Raw genomic sequence first — 13,325 nt, 5'->3', positions numbered from 1 at the left:
AAGGGTCGGAGTCCTGTTACTGGGCGTGTTTTGATCAGGAAGTTTGAACGGGTGAGCGGGAGGTTACTCAAGGGGAGGAGGCGCGGTCTGAGGTGTCTGATTTTCCCGGAAAAGGGGTCATGTCGGGGACATAGTCATTCAAGGTGGAGAACACAGAACAAGATGGAGTCGGCCAGCGTAGGCCCGCCCTTTCAGGTAAAGTTACTTTTTTTCTCTTTGAAACAGTTAGCAAAGGGGAGGTCATTAGTAACTCAGTAAATACCCATTTAATCATTACTAATTATACTTTACCAAATGCTTTTATCATATGTAGGTGTTTATACATTAGGATTCCAGTCTATGAATTTCTTTTTGTTTTAATTTTTAATTTTTTTTTTTAAGTTCATTTATTTATTTTGAGAGAGAAAGAGAGTTCTGTGCATATTCAGGGGAGGGGCAGAGAAAGAGGGAGAGAGTGAGAACCTCAAGCAGGCCGATGCTGTCTGTGCAGTGCCTGACGTGGGGCTCGATCCCATGAACTGAGACCATGACCTGAGCCGAAATCAAGAATTGGATGCTTAACTAAGTTACCCAGGTGTCCTAACTTAGGTTTTTATTTAAGTAATCTCTACACCCAACAATAGGGCTTGAACTCATGACCCTGAAACTTGGAGGTCAAGAGTTGCATGCTGTTCTGACTAAGCCAGCCAGGTACCCTCCCCACCCCCACCAATCTATGAACTTCTTGGCCATTAAAACCTTCACATGGAAAAAAAAAAAAAACAAAAAAAACAAACAAAAAACCTTCACATGAGTGTGGTTTCCTTAATGGCCCTCATTGCAACGAAACTATTCAACTACCGCCCACCCCCGCCCCCACTCTGGCCTTTTTTTTTCTTTTTCTTTTTTTTTTTTTAGAGTAGGCTCCATGCTCTTTGTGGGGCTTGAACTCATGACCCTGAGATTCAGAGTTACATGCTTTATGTGCCCCTAACCCTTTTTTAATTTTTTATCTACTTTAAATCTGGAAAAGAATACTATCTTGGTTTAAAATATCTTAATTGCTAATCTTGTCGAAACTTGTCTTTAGGAAAGCAAAGAACGCCTCACAACTTTTTTTCTTTTGCATTCTTGAGATTTTTTTTTTCTTTCTTTTCTTTTATACTTACCATGCCCTAAATTCATAGAGAATATGTTCCAGCAGCTCAGGCTCCTTTTCACTGGTTCTCACCAAATGTGCTTCTCTGAGTGGAGCAGGCTAGCCCTTGAGTTGAACCCAAGTACCTTTCCCTTTGGCTTCCTTCTTTTTCTGATCATTTTCCTTCACATGCCTTAGGAAGTTATTTTGGCTTTTTTTTTTTTTTTTTTTTAAATGTTTATTTCTGAGGCAGAGAGAGAGCATGAGTGGGGGAGGGGCAGAGAAAGAGGGAGACACAGAATCAGAAGCAGGCTCCAGTCTCTGAGCTGTCAGCACTCAGCCTGATGCCAGTCTTGAACTCATGAGCCACAAGATCATGACTTAAGCCAAAGTTGGACACTTAACCGAGTGAGCCACCCAGGTGACCCGGAATTTGGTTTTTCTACAAGTACCACTGGCCTCTAGACTTATACCTGGATTGCGGTGTTCTTTTCTTTAAAAAAAATTTTTTTTTAATGTTTATTTACTTTTGAGAGAAGGAGATAGAGCGTGAAGGGGAGAGGGACAGAGAGAGAGAGGGAGACACAGAATTGGAAGCAGTCTCCAGGCTCTGAGCTGTCAGCACAGAGCCTGATACGAGGCTCGAACCTACAAGCTGTGAGATCATGACCTGAGCCGAAGTTGGAAGCTTAACTGACTGAGCTACCCAGGCTATTTGCCCAATAATTTTATTGCAGTGTTTAGCAATCAGTATAAGTCAGCTGCAGCCCAACCAAATAATTCCATTTTTAGATATAGCCAACAGAATGCATACATTAGAATAGATTGAGGTGTATTCATATAAAATACAAAGAGTAATGGACTGTTTAGACTGTAAATACATATAATAATAATGGATGTCACAAACATAGTTGAAAAGGCACAAAATAATATATACTATTGAATATATATAAAATTCAAAAATAGAAAAATGAATTTAGGGTATTAGAAGTCAGGATAGTTGTTATCTTTGTTTGGAGTTGGACTGAGAGAGGACACAACAGACCTGAGTTTCATGTTCTGTTTCTTGGTCTGGGTATTATTGACTTAAGTGTTTTTACCTTATGAAACTTATGATTTGAGCTGTATCCTATGACTTGTTTACTGTTCTGAATGTATGTTTTAGGTCAACAAAAATGCTTACATAGGGCAAAAAAACCTATGGGCTAAGGTGAGATTGCCCAGGATGTATATATAAAGTGAGAAGAGTGACAGAATGCTGAGGAGCAAAGAAACCATGCACATATTCCTATTTCTTTCCCCATTTTCCTCAGTTTTTCCTATGAAAGCTTTGCATAAGGTAAGGATAATGCTAAGAATGAAACTTCTGTGAGAGAATGGGATTGCCCTTGTAGCATTTCTGCATAGAGACTGTTTCCAAGGAGACACTGGACAATTTATTCTTAGATTTTGCAAAAGTCAAAGAGTTGGAGGAAGAACTACTATCATGAGAAAGACTTACCAGGAAGCAGGAGATGGTGCTAAACACAGAACAGCAACATTTTTCTAAATCTTCCTAGTGTATTGGATCCCAGTCAGTGCACTGTAACTATATCATCATCTCTCAGTGATATACTGAAATGATATACTTTGTGAATTATTTGGTTTGAGGAGACAAAACAGAAGGATTTCCATACCGACCATCTCCTCGGAGTGCTTTTACGAGTGGGAAAGTACTCCCAATTAAACAGAAAGGTCTATCACTAAAACCTATTAACATACAATATTGGAAAAGTGTTCATCTGGACCACTGCGTACTTCTTTCTGTTTTCCAGAAATGGCAAGAAGTCTTTTGAAGACATCATCTTTATCTGTGAGGACAAAATTACTACATCAAACGGGATTGTCACTTTATAATACATCCCATGGCTTCCATGAAGAAGAAGTAAAAAAAAAACTTGAGCAGTTTCCTGGTGGATCCATTGACCTTCAGAAGGAAGATAGTGGTATTGGCATTCTTACCCTGAACAATCCAAGTAAAATGAATGCCTTCTCAGGTATAGAGATCTTTCTTTTGCTAAAGAATGACACTAAATCTAAGCTGCTATCACATATTTTTATCTCTAGTGACAATTCTTGAATGTTGTGGTACTCTTGGAACACATACACTCGCACTGAAAACCCTAACCATCACTTGAACCAGGAACATTTTTTATTAATTGTGAATATTTTAATCTTTTTAAAAAATCCATGAATACAGATGTTGATAAAAAGGAAACTTGGAAATTAATCTTGCACTTGGCAATGTATTGCATCATTTCCTAACTCTTAGATACTGGTAAGTACCTTCTGTTTGCCAAGCAGCATTCTTGGGCATGTAAGAATTTCCTGTTTAAGGGACCTGAAAGTCCAGGACGTGGTAATTTGTAATTTTGTGCCAAAGCTCAAATTTGAACTATGCTATTGTGATGTTATGCAAGAGCTGAGTAACACCGCTGACTGTAGCATTTCTCCCTGTTTCAAGATGATTTTGGTAATTTTTGTCTGTCAGTGATGTACCTTGTGTTCCTTGTGGGTTGTTAAGAGCTAATAAATAACCTTGCTGACTACCCAGTCAAGGTGACTTCGGCAATTTGTCTGTTATGCCCGTCATGGAGGGTAAATTATATTCTGTAGTATTTGAAATACTGAGCTTAAAAATACCTCTATAAATTTTCATACCTTGAGACCTAATTTAGTAGACTGTAAACTTTGTAAGTTAGTCATGGTGGGTCTTTAAAACACAAGATAACTTTTCTTTTCTCTTATCATAATTCAGAGATGTCTCTCTCTCTCTCTCTCTCTCTCTTAGTGCTATCCAGTAGAAGTATACACAGATGTGAACCACATATGTAAATTTAAATTTTCTTGTACCATATTTTTAAAAAGTAAAAGGAAACAGGTGAAATTAGTTTTAATAAAGTACTTTATATCCCAGTATATTAATAGTTCAACATGTGACTCATATGAAAAATTATTTATATGTTGTTTTCCCTTTTTTTATACCAACTTTTTGAATGTGGTGTGTACTTTACACATAAATGCACATCTCAGTTTAGACTAGCCACATTTCAAGTGCTCAGTAGCTAGATATGGATGGTGGCTACTTTATTGGACCATGCAACTCCATACCCTCAATTGGTTCAGAGAATAAAAGCTAATTTTAATATTAACCTAGGAAAAGTAAAATTAGAAAAGACTGCTCTAGAAAATTAGATTAATAGTCTAATTTACTACTGAATAAGTACAAATAATTTATATTAGTAAAGATTTTTATTCAAATGGAAACAAATACTAATTTGATGGCTGATGTTTAAAATGAATACAAGCAGAGATGCTTTGACTTGGGTAATGGTGTTTGGTTGACTTGGTCTGGGAGAAGTTGAGTGAGCCCCACACCACACAATTTTCAAACCTCAAGGCTCTGGTTTGAAAATTACCCAACCAGCTACTCTTTAAGCTTTCTTCTAACACTTAATGCTTAGTTTACCAGAGTAAAAAAGATGAGTTCAAGATTAACTACTGGTATAGATGTCTCATACTTAAGGCCATTTTTTTAGAAGCTTAAATATTAGGGATGATTGAAGGTCCATATTTATCTATATAGATTTATTCTTGTGCTAAATGACTGTGTTTTTTATTTATTTTTATTTTTATTTTTTTGTAAAATGCTACTGGACTGTATAAATTTTGAGAGCAAGAACTATATTTATAAAACACCTAGAACATCCTTGGGAAGGGCTACTATTTTAGTTAGGTCATAATTAGCAGTTGGAAAGGATTCTAACTTTCTATACATGTGGAATCTACTTGTGAATCAACAACATTAAAATTTATTGTGGAACTACTTCATTACTGGTTACTTCAGAAAATGGCAAAGAAAATAATAGTTCTTGATATCCTGGGGTTTATGTTCCAGAATAGTATACATAGTTTAATGGGGCCTGTATAGTAAGTTTTGGAACCTTGTGATACAGAGTCTTTGCCAGTTTTAACCTTCTGTTTTGATCTTTATATTGTCTTCTAAAATATTTTCTTTCAAAGAGTAAACTTAATCATGTTGACAGCATTATGAACTTTATGAACTTGGAAGACCACCACAGATAAGAGTTATAGTCCTTCCTATTCCCATTTAAAATTTGTTCATTATAAAGAAACTCCAGTAGAATTTTGGAATGATATCAAGGTAAAAATGTAATCTATAAATTGATGGTTGGTAGACATCTTATTGGCAGCCTATGAAGTACTTTCAGAGTATGCCTTGGGCTACTCAGAGCATAGTCTGTCAGCTGTGGAACAAGATGCTATGTACTATCCCTTTCCTGAACTAACATCTATTATAATAGTTCTCATGTGAGTAGAGTAGGAATATTATACTTTGTTTTGTATACCATATACCCAATAGATTGTAAGATCTCAGTCTTCTGGAGCAGAACTATATTTGAGTTAGGAATATAGGCATAACTCTTGTTATGAGCTTGTTGATTTTAATAATGCTTGTTGAGCTTGTTGCCTAAGACAACACGTACTATTGTGAAGTCAGGACTATATTTGATTTAAAAAAAAAAAATTTTTTTTAATGTTTATTTATTTTTGAGACAGAGAGACAGAGCATGAATGGGGGAGGGCCAGAGAGAGAGGGAGACACAGAATCTGAAGCAGGCTCCAGGCTCCGAGCTGTCAGCACAGAGCCCAACGCGGGGCTTGAACTCACAGACCGTGAGATCGTGACCTGAGCCGAAGTCGGAGGCTCAACCGACTGAGCCACCCAGTCGCCCCAGGACTATATCTGATTTTTACCTAAGGAATAATTTTTTCTTCCCACCATACCCTTATTTATTTAATTTTCTTATTCCTAGGACATGTATGATATATTCTCATTTTCTACCTAGCTATGTATTTGTGTGATTTCTTAATTCAGACAGAGAAAGAAAAAGATTACTAACATTGTAAACTTTGAAAGCAGTGGCTGTCATGTATACCTCTTTTGTGTATACCCCATGGTACCAACACAATAGGCATTTGATAGATATTTAGTAAATATTTATCAAATGTAGGATCTAAGAGTCATGTTTGATGCCTGATGGCTTTAAATTATTTCTGTTTTTCTGGTATCTTATGTACTTTGATTCGTCTTCTTCTCTGTGGCAGGAGTTATGATTCTACAACTTCTGGAAAAAGTGATTGAATTGGAAAATTGGACAGAGGGGAAAGGTCTCATTGTCCGTGGGGCAAAAAATACTTTCTCCTCAGGATCTGATTTGAATGCTGTGAAAGCACTAGGGACTCCAGAGGCAAGTATTCTATGAATTGTGCACTAGATTCCACATGCGTGTCAGATATTTATCACTGAGATATTGATGTTTTACATATGGTTATTATGATAGCTATCATCATAATGATCAGGATAATATTAAGAGGCTTCCAAGGGTCAGAGGTTTTAGTTTTCTTCTTATAGATTAGGTTGCAATATTGTAAAGTAATGGAGGGGAAGAAAAGGAAGGGCAAGAAGATTAGCAATCACTAAAGCCCATTAAAACCAGCAGGAATTTGAATTCTTTTAAGTGGAAGACCCTTAGCATCTCATGATGAGGAATTTTATATGAGGTACATATATAAAGTACCCAGCAGTGCTTTGGCACGTAGTAGGCTTCAACAAATGGTAATGATTAAAACATTTGCTTTTGAACTGCGCTGATAGGAAAGGAATCCTAATCATCTTCCATTGTCTTTCAAGGAACCTAGGAACTTCCACCCATATCTCCTAGGTTAAAAAAAAAAAAAGGTGTGGTGGGGGGGAAGGAAAAGGAAAAATTTAATCATTGCCATTTAATTATAGGTTTGGGCTGTATATAGGTAATGATGTTTTATTTTTATTTATTTATTTTTAATTTTTTTTATTTTTTATTTTTTATTTTAACGTTTATTGATTTTTGAGACACAGAGAGACAGAGCATGAACGGGGGAGGGGCAGAGAGAGAGGGAGACACAGAACTGGAAGCAGGCTCCAGGCTCCGAGCCATCAGCCCAGAGCCTGACGCGGGGCTCCAACTCACGGACCGCGAGATCGTGACCTGGCTGAAGTCGGACGCTTAACTGACTGCGCCACCCAGGCGCCCAATAACTTAACTTCCTAATAGCTTATTGTTGAGTGGGAAGCTTTACCGATAACAAACAGTAGATTAACACGCTTTCTATGTTATAGTTATTATATACTGTATTCTTACAATAAAGTAAGTTACAGAAAAAAAGCATTATTAGGAAAATCATAGTGGGGCACCTGGGTGGTGGCTCAATTGGTTGAGCATCCGACTCTAGCTTTTGACTCAGGTCACGATCCTAGGGTTGTGAGATTGAGCCCTGTGTTGGGCTCCGTGCTGAGTGTGGAGCTTGCTTGAATTGAGTGTGGATTGTGCTTGAGATTCTGTCTCTCTCTCCCTTTGCCCCTTCCACTCAACCTGCTTGGGCATGCTGTCTCTCTCTAGGGTAAAAAAAAAAATCATAAGAGAATACATATTTATAGTACTGGACTATAAAAAATCCACATGTAAGTGGACCCATGCCATTCAAACCTGTGTTGTTCAAGGGTCAACTGTACTTTTAAGAAATTTGTTTTTTATATATTCTTAGGAGATCAGAATTTGGGATAACAGGTGGTGTATCTTATACTTCTTTCCCCCAAATTACCTTGAGTAGAACTTCACACTCTTCTGGGGTATGTAATATGACTCTCATGTCCAAGTCTTTGCTAATATCTCATGCAGAGCTCAAGGAGCCCTAGAAGGTCAACAAAATCAAATACTACATCATTTGCATTTCTAACAGCATCAAAGAGTTTTAAATGAAAACCTCATAAAAAAAAAAGTTGGGTGTATTTTTGGCTTTGTTGCTTTCTAAGTATTTCATATATAATACATTTACATTATAATGTGTTTATGCTTATTCTTATTTAAAGGATGGAATGACCTTATGTATGTTCATGCAGAACACCTTAACAAGATTTATGAGGTAACGTATCTTTCTTTTTAAGGTATGATTTCTAAAAAAAACAACAACAAAAATAGCTCTTATTTGTTCTGTTTTGCACCACTTAAAAAACTTGATTTTTAAATTATATTTATTTTAATGATGAACTATTTATTTGTGCCATCAAGGAGAGCCATTTAATTAAATGTTGGTGAAGTATGCACAGTTAACTAAAAGATAAGAGAAGGGAGAGATAAAAAGAATTTAAGACATAGCACTTTTCCTGAAGAGCTTATATTACTAGCTATATTTAGGCATAGCCATGGGAAAGTTAAATACTGGTATTGGAGCAGAATAAGGACACTGTTCAGGAGATGACACATAAAGATTACCTCATATTCAAAATTAGTAGAACGTATGGTGAAGTGGTGTATATCCAGAAGAGAGAGGAAAAACCCTATGGATTGGTGATGGCTTTTACCGATTTCTGAGGAAAATGGATTCACTTTGCATCTAGATGAAGAAGAAAAGGGAGAAAATTCTTCTTGGCTTATCACTATGCATTTGGGGTTACAAACTATGACGTTTTGGCTAATTAGCTTTCTACTTCTGTATTCCAAATGTAAATAATTTAAAAATTATAAAAAATAAAGAAATTCATGTTATTTAGCATATTTACTAGTTGGGCATCAGTCTGTATTTGGTGCTCTTCATATGTGAGAGCCTAGAAAGAATAATGGAATCAAAATATTATTCTAAAATACTGTCTTTTCATAGTTTTTGTACCACTTCACCTTCCCTTCGCTATTATTTGAATTTTTCTTAGAGAAATCTTAAAAGTGTTTTTAATCCTTTGTATTTAGAAACATAATCTGTTAATAAATTTCCCATTACTTTAGGCCTGCAGGTTTGCGTTTTGGTTAGAACCTACAGAATATTCCATACTTTCAAGGCATTTTATTTATTTATTTTTTAAAAAATTTTTTTTTTCTTTCAAGGCATTTTAGATTTATGTTTTAATATATATTCCTCCAGGAGTGGTTCTTTGCAAAGAGAAAAGGTGAAGAGATTTCTTTTTACCACAGACCCATTCCTTTCCATAGAATTAGATATTAATCATTTCAGTGAGTAATAAAAAGACTTTTGATAAGAATCTTTATAATACAGTTTTGGAGCTCAGTCTTCTCTACCACATTTCCTCCCTTTGGATATAGCCTTAAATTTTGCCATCTAAAACTTGACATCAATACAAATGCAGTAAGATAAGGTCCCATTGAATTACTCCTGATTGCCAGCTGCTGAGAAGTTGTAGAAACTGTATTTTATATTTAAAAAATTCATTTGGAAGGAAGTCATGATATATAGTTACAAAATACAGTAATGTACAAAAAATATAAAGTATATATATCATGTATAGTATATATTATACTTTATAAATTTTATTTATATTACATATTATATATTTGTAATATGTATAAAATATAGTTAATAGCTTAAACTATATAATGATTCAGGGAGGTAGTATGATAAACTTACATAGCATTTAGTATGAATTATTATATCTTAAGAATTAGACTGCTTTATTCGTCATGATATACAGGCTCAAGGTTCCACTATCCTTTGAGGTGTGTTACATAGTTCAATAATTTGTTTCTACTGTAGTTCAAGTTTTTCAAAAATAATATTTGTAAATTAATATTGAAATGAAAAATATTAACATCCATTTTTCCTTTTTCCTTCAATAAACAGACTCCCTTTAATAAGCGTTGCACTGGTTCAAGGTCGGGCATTGGGTGGAGGAGCAGAATTTACTACAGCATGTGATTTCAGGTAAGGTGAAAATTGCTTTACTCCCTCCACAAATATAATCAACATGCTCAAATTTATATTTTGCTTGAATATAAATATTGTATATATTCTTAAACAAGATGATCAGTTAGTGAATATTTTCTTTTTGTCTGTTATTAAAGTAGATAATTTTAGTCAATCTAGTATAATAATAACTCTATCATTACTTTATTACTATACATTTCAAAAAGCTAACAAATGATTTTGAGCAAATGAAATCCATGTTAGCAAAATTCCTAGGGAAGGAAGTCAATGAAATGTATGAAACTTTAAGATTCAAAAGAATTATACAGAGAAAAATATAAAACTAAAAAAGAGAAAACAGAATGGAGAAAGAGACACTGCTTTTTCCGATAGTCCTCTTACCAGTAGAGGGAGGTTCTCCGTTTGGTGATGTGTAGTAACTTTGTGGAACTTTTGGACTGGTTAGGGAATGAAATTAGGGAAAATTATTTGGGACCAATAGCCCTCAGTTTCCAGAATTCTTTTTAATATTGGATAGCTATATTTTATAGGAATGATGTTCTGTAGAATCTAATGCTTTACTTGTGCTTGAAACTATGTTCTTAGTTACTATTCCTAAGACCTACTAGCTCAGCTATAAGGAGAACCATTATAATAGTGTTCTTTGATCTGTACAAATATGGAAGGCAGTATATATAGCTTATATAGCAAGCATAATTGGGGATAAAATGGCAAAACAGTAAAGAGCCCGAGCACTGGAGTCAGATAGACTTAGGTTCAATCCCAGTTTCCCACTTTTTTCTATAGTTGACCCTTGAATAACCTGAGTTTGATGCACGGGTCCACTTATACAGGGGTTTTTTTCAATAAATACAGAACAGTATTGTAAATGTATTTTCTCTTCCTTAGGATTTTCTTAGTAGCATTTTCTATTCTCTGGCCTACTTTATTGTAACAATACAGTATATTCATACATATAACATTAAAAGTATATGTCAGTTGACTGCTTATGTTATTGATAAGGCTTTTGGTCAACAGTCGGCTATTAGTAGTTAAGTTTTGGGGGAGTTAAAGTTCTACACAGATTTTTGACTGCATGGAGAGTAAATGCTCCTAACCCTCACATTGTTCAAGGTTCAACTGTATTTGACTTTAAATAAATAACTAGTTTATCTAAGTCTCAGTTTCTTTATAAAATACAAATAATCTCTGCTAAATATTTATAAATGATTTAATGAATATGTAGATGTTTAGCATAAACTTAACCTAGGTACACATTGATGTACACATGATATTGATTAGATTATAGATAAGATTGCCTTACTACTCTTACACTTTTACAGAAATGCCAGTGTAGGAATATTTTGGCATAGTTTTTTTTTTTTTTTTTAATTTTTTTTTTTTAACGTTTATTTATTTTTGAGACAGAGAGAGACAGAGCATGAATGGGGGAGGGACAGAGAGAGGGAGACACAGAATCCGAAACAGGCTCCAGGCTCTGAGAGGCCAGCACAGAGCCCGACGCGGGACTCGAACTCACGGACCGCGAGATCATGACCTGAGCCGAAGTCGGCCGCTCAACCGACTGAGCCACCCAGGCGCCCCTGGCATAGTTTTAAACTTACTAATTCTCTTTTCACTAGGGATGCTTTTCAGCCGTAAGGCTAATCCTGGCCTCACTCCTTTTTTCCTATTCATTATACACTTGATGCTGGAAGGAAAATGTTGGAGCATACACTAAGAGGAGACTTTCATTGTTTAAAATTTTTACTGTCCCTTTCAGATACTAAAGAAAAAGCATTGCTCCCTGGCACGTGGTGTGGTAGACTAGAGGAAAAATAGTTGAGGTGACTAATTCAGATCTTTTGTTCCATTTGAGTTCTGTTTCTTTGAATCACAAATTTTCATGTTTTCATAGTTCAGATTCCTTTTTTTTTTTTAAGTTTTTTTTAAATGTTTATTTATTTTTGAGAGAGTGAGAGAAACAGAGTGTGAGCAGGGGATGGGCAGAGCTGAGGGAGACACACGATCTGAAGCAGGCTCCAGGCTCTGAGCTGTCAGCACAGAGCCCGACGCAGGGCATGAGATCATGACCTGAGCCGAAGTTGGAAACATAACTGACTGAACCATCTAGGTGCCCCTAAAGTTCAGATTTTTTAAAAAATTAAAAAAAAAAAATTATTTTTAATTATTTTTTTTCAAAGTTCAGATTCTTAAAGTATATAAGCTAAATCTTATAATCTATCTACTGTACTAAAATGCTATGAAAATAGTCATGGTAATATAAAAGATACTCATCAAAAAGAAAAAACCTATAATTAAAAATACCTAAAGATGTATATTATTTAATCAAAGACTTTTTTAGCCTTCATTTTAAGAAGTTTTAAATCACTTTTGTTGTGGTATAATTTACATTCTATACCGTGTAACCATCTCTACAATCCAGATATAGAACATTTTTACCAACCCCACATGTTTGCATGTACCATTTCCCAGTAAGTTAGCACCTTAGTCCAAGGCAAACACTGATCACCTTTTTACTCTAAATTAGATTTGTTTTTTTGGTTTATTTTTAGCATTTTATATAAATAGGTTCATTTAGTATGCTTGCGTGTGTGTCAGGCTTCCTTCATTCAGCATAATTATCTTGAGATTTATCAGTTATGTATCATGTATCACTACATCATTCCTTTTTAATGTTGAAAAGCTTTTTATTGCATGGATATACTACAGCTTGTTTTCTTTTCTTTTTTTTTTTTTTTAAGCTTATATATTTATTTTGAGAGAGACAGAGACAGTATGAGTCAGGGAGGGGCAGAGAGAGGAGAGACAGAGAATCCCAAGCAAGCTCCATGCTGCCAGTGCAGAGCCCGACACGGAGCCTGAACTCACAAAACTGTGAGATCATGACCTGAGCCAAAACCAAGAGTCTGACACTTAACTAACTGAGCCACTCAGGTGCCCACTACAGTTTATTTTCAAGATTCACCTGTGTTATTCCATATTATTGGTGGTTTATTCATTTTGTTGCTCAGTAGTATGGCTTTCTATGCATATTATGTATTATTATTACTATATATTATAGGTAAAAGTCTATTTATATAAGTCAAATATATAGCATATTTTTGTCAAATAGACATATTGTGAATATTCTCTCAGCCTTTTTATTTTGTTATTAGTGTTTTTCAAAGAGCTGAGATTTTTAATTTTTAAAATATTTTTAACTCTCAGTTTGTAATAATTACAGACTTATGTAAAACTTGCAAAATTTACAAATTCCTATATAACTTTGACTCAGTTTTTCCAGATGTTAATATCATACATAACCACAGTACAATTATTAAGCCAGGAAATTGATATTGTTACAAAACTTTTAACTCATCTATAGACCTCATTTGAAGTTTTTCAATTG

The 13,325-nt window shown here is 35.0% G+C and overlaps 1 protein-coding gene across 4 annotated transcripts in view; it reads left to right on the top strand.

Moving 5' to 3' along the window:
• The window catches only part of ECHDC1 (ethylmalonyl-CoA decarboxylase 1), a 48,028-nt gene that overhangs the window by 5,931 nt on the left and 28,772 nt on the right, over positions 1 to 13,325 (top strand). For 3 of the 4 annotated variants that reach the window (XM_078447286.2, XM_078447287.2, XM_078447290.2), the window contains 4 exons: positions 2,932 to 3,153; positions 6,287 to 6,429; positions 8,091 to 8,143; positions 9,851 to 9,931. In XM_078447286.2, the coding sequence (XP_078303412.1) occupies positions 2,932 to 3,153; positions 6,287 to 6,429; positions 8,091 to 8,143; positions 9,851 to 9,931 (499 nt within the window). Of the gene's footprint in view, positions 1 to 2,266; positions 2,457 to 2,931; positions 3,154 to 6,286; positions 6,430 to 8,090; positions 8,144 to 9,850; positions 9,932 to 13,325 lie in introns of those variants that run through there. The other variant, XM_060616607.3, reaches the window with a different exon arrangement.

This window comes from Panthera onca, chromosome B2 (genome assembly GCF_046562875.1).
Source record: "Panthera onca isolate mPanOnc1 chromosome B2, mPanOnc1 haplotype 2, whole genome shotgun sequence".
NCBI classification, from domain to species: Eukaryota; Metazoa; Chordata; class Mammalia; order Carnivora; family Felidae; genus Panthera; species Panthera onca.
The sequence above is the reverse complement of the archived record's forward strand: the minus strand, read 5'-3'. Positions and strand labels throughout refer to the sequence as shown.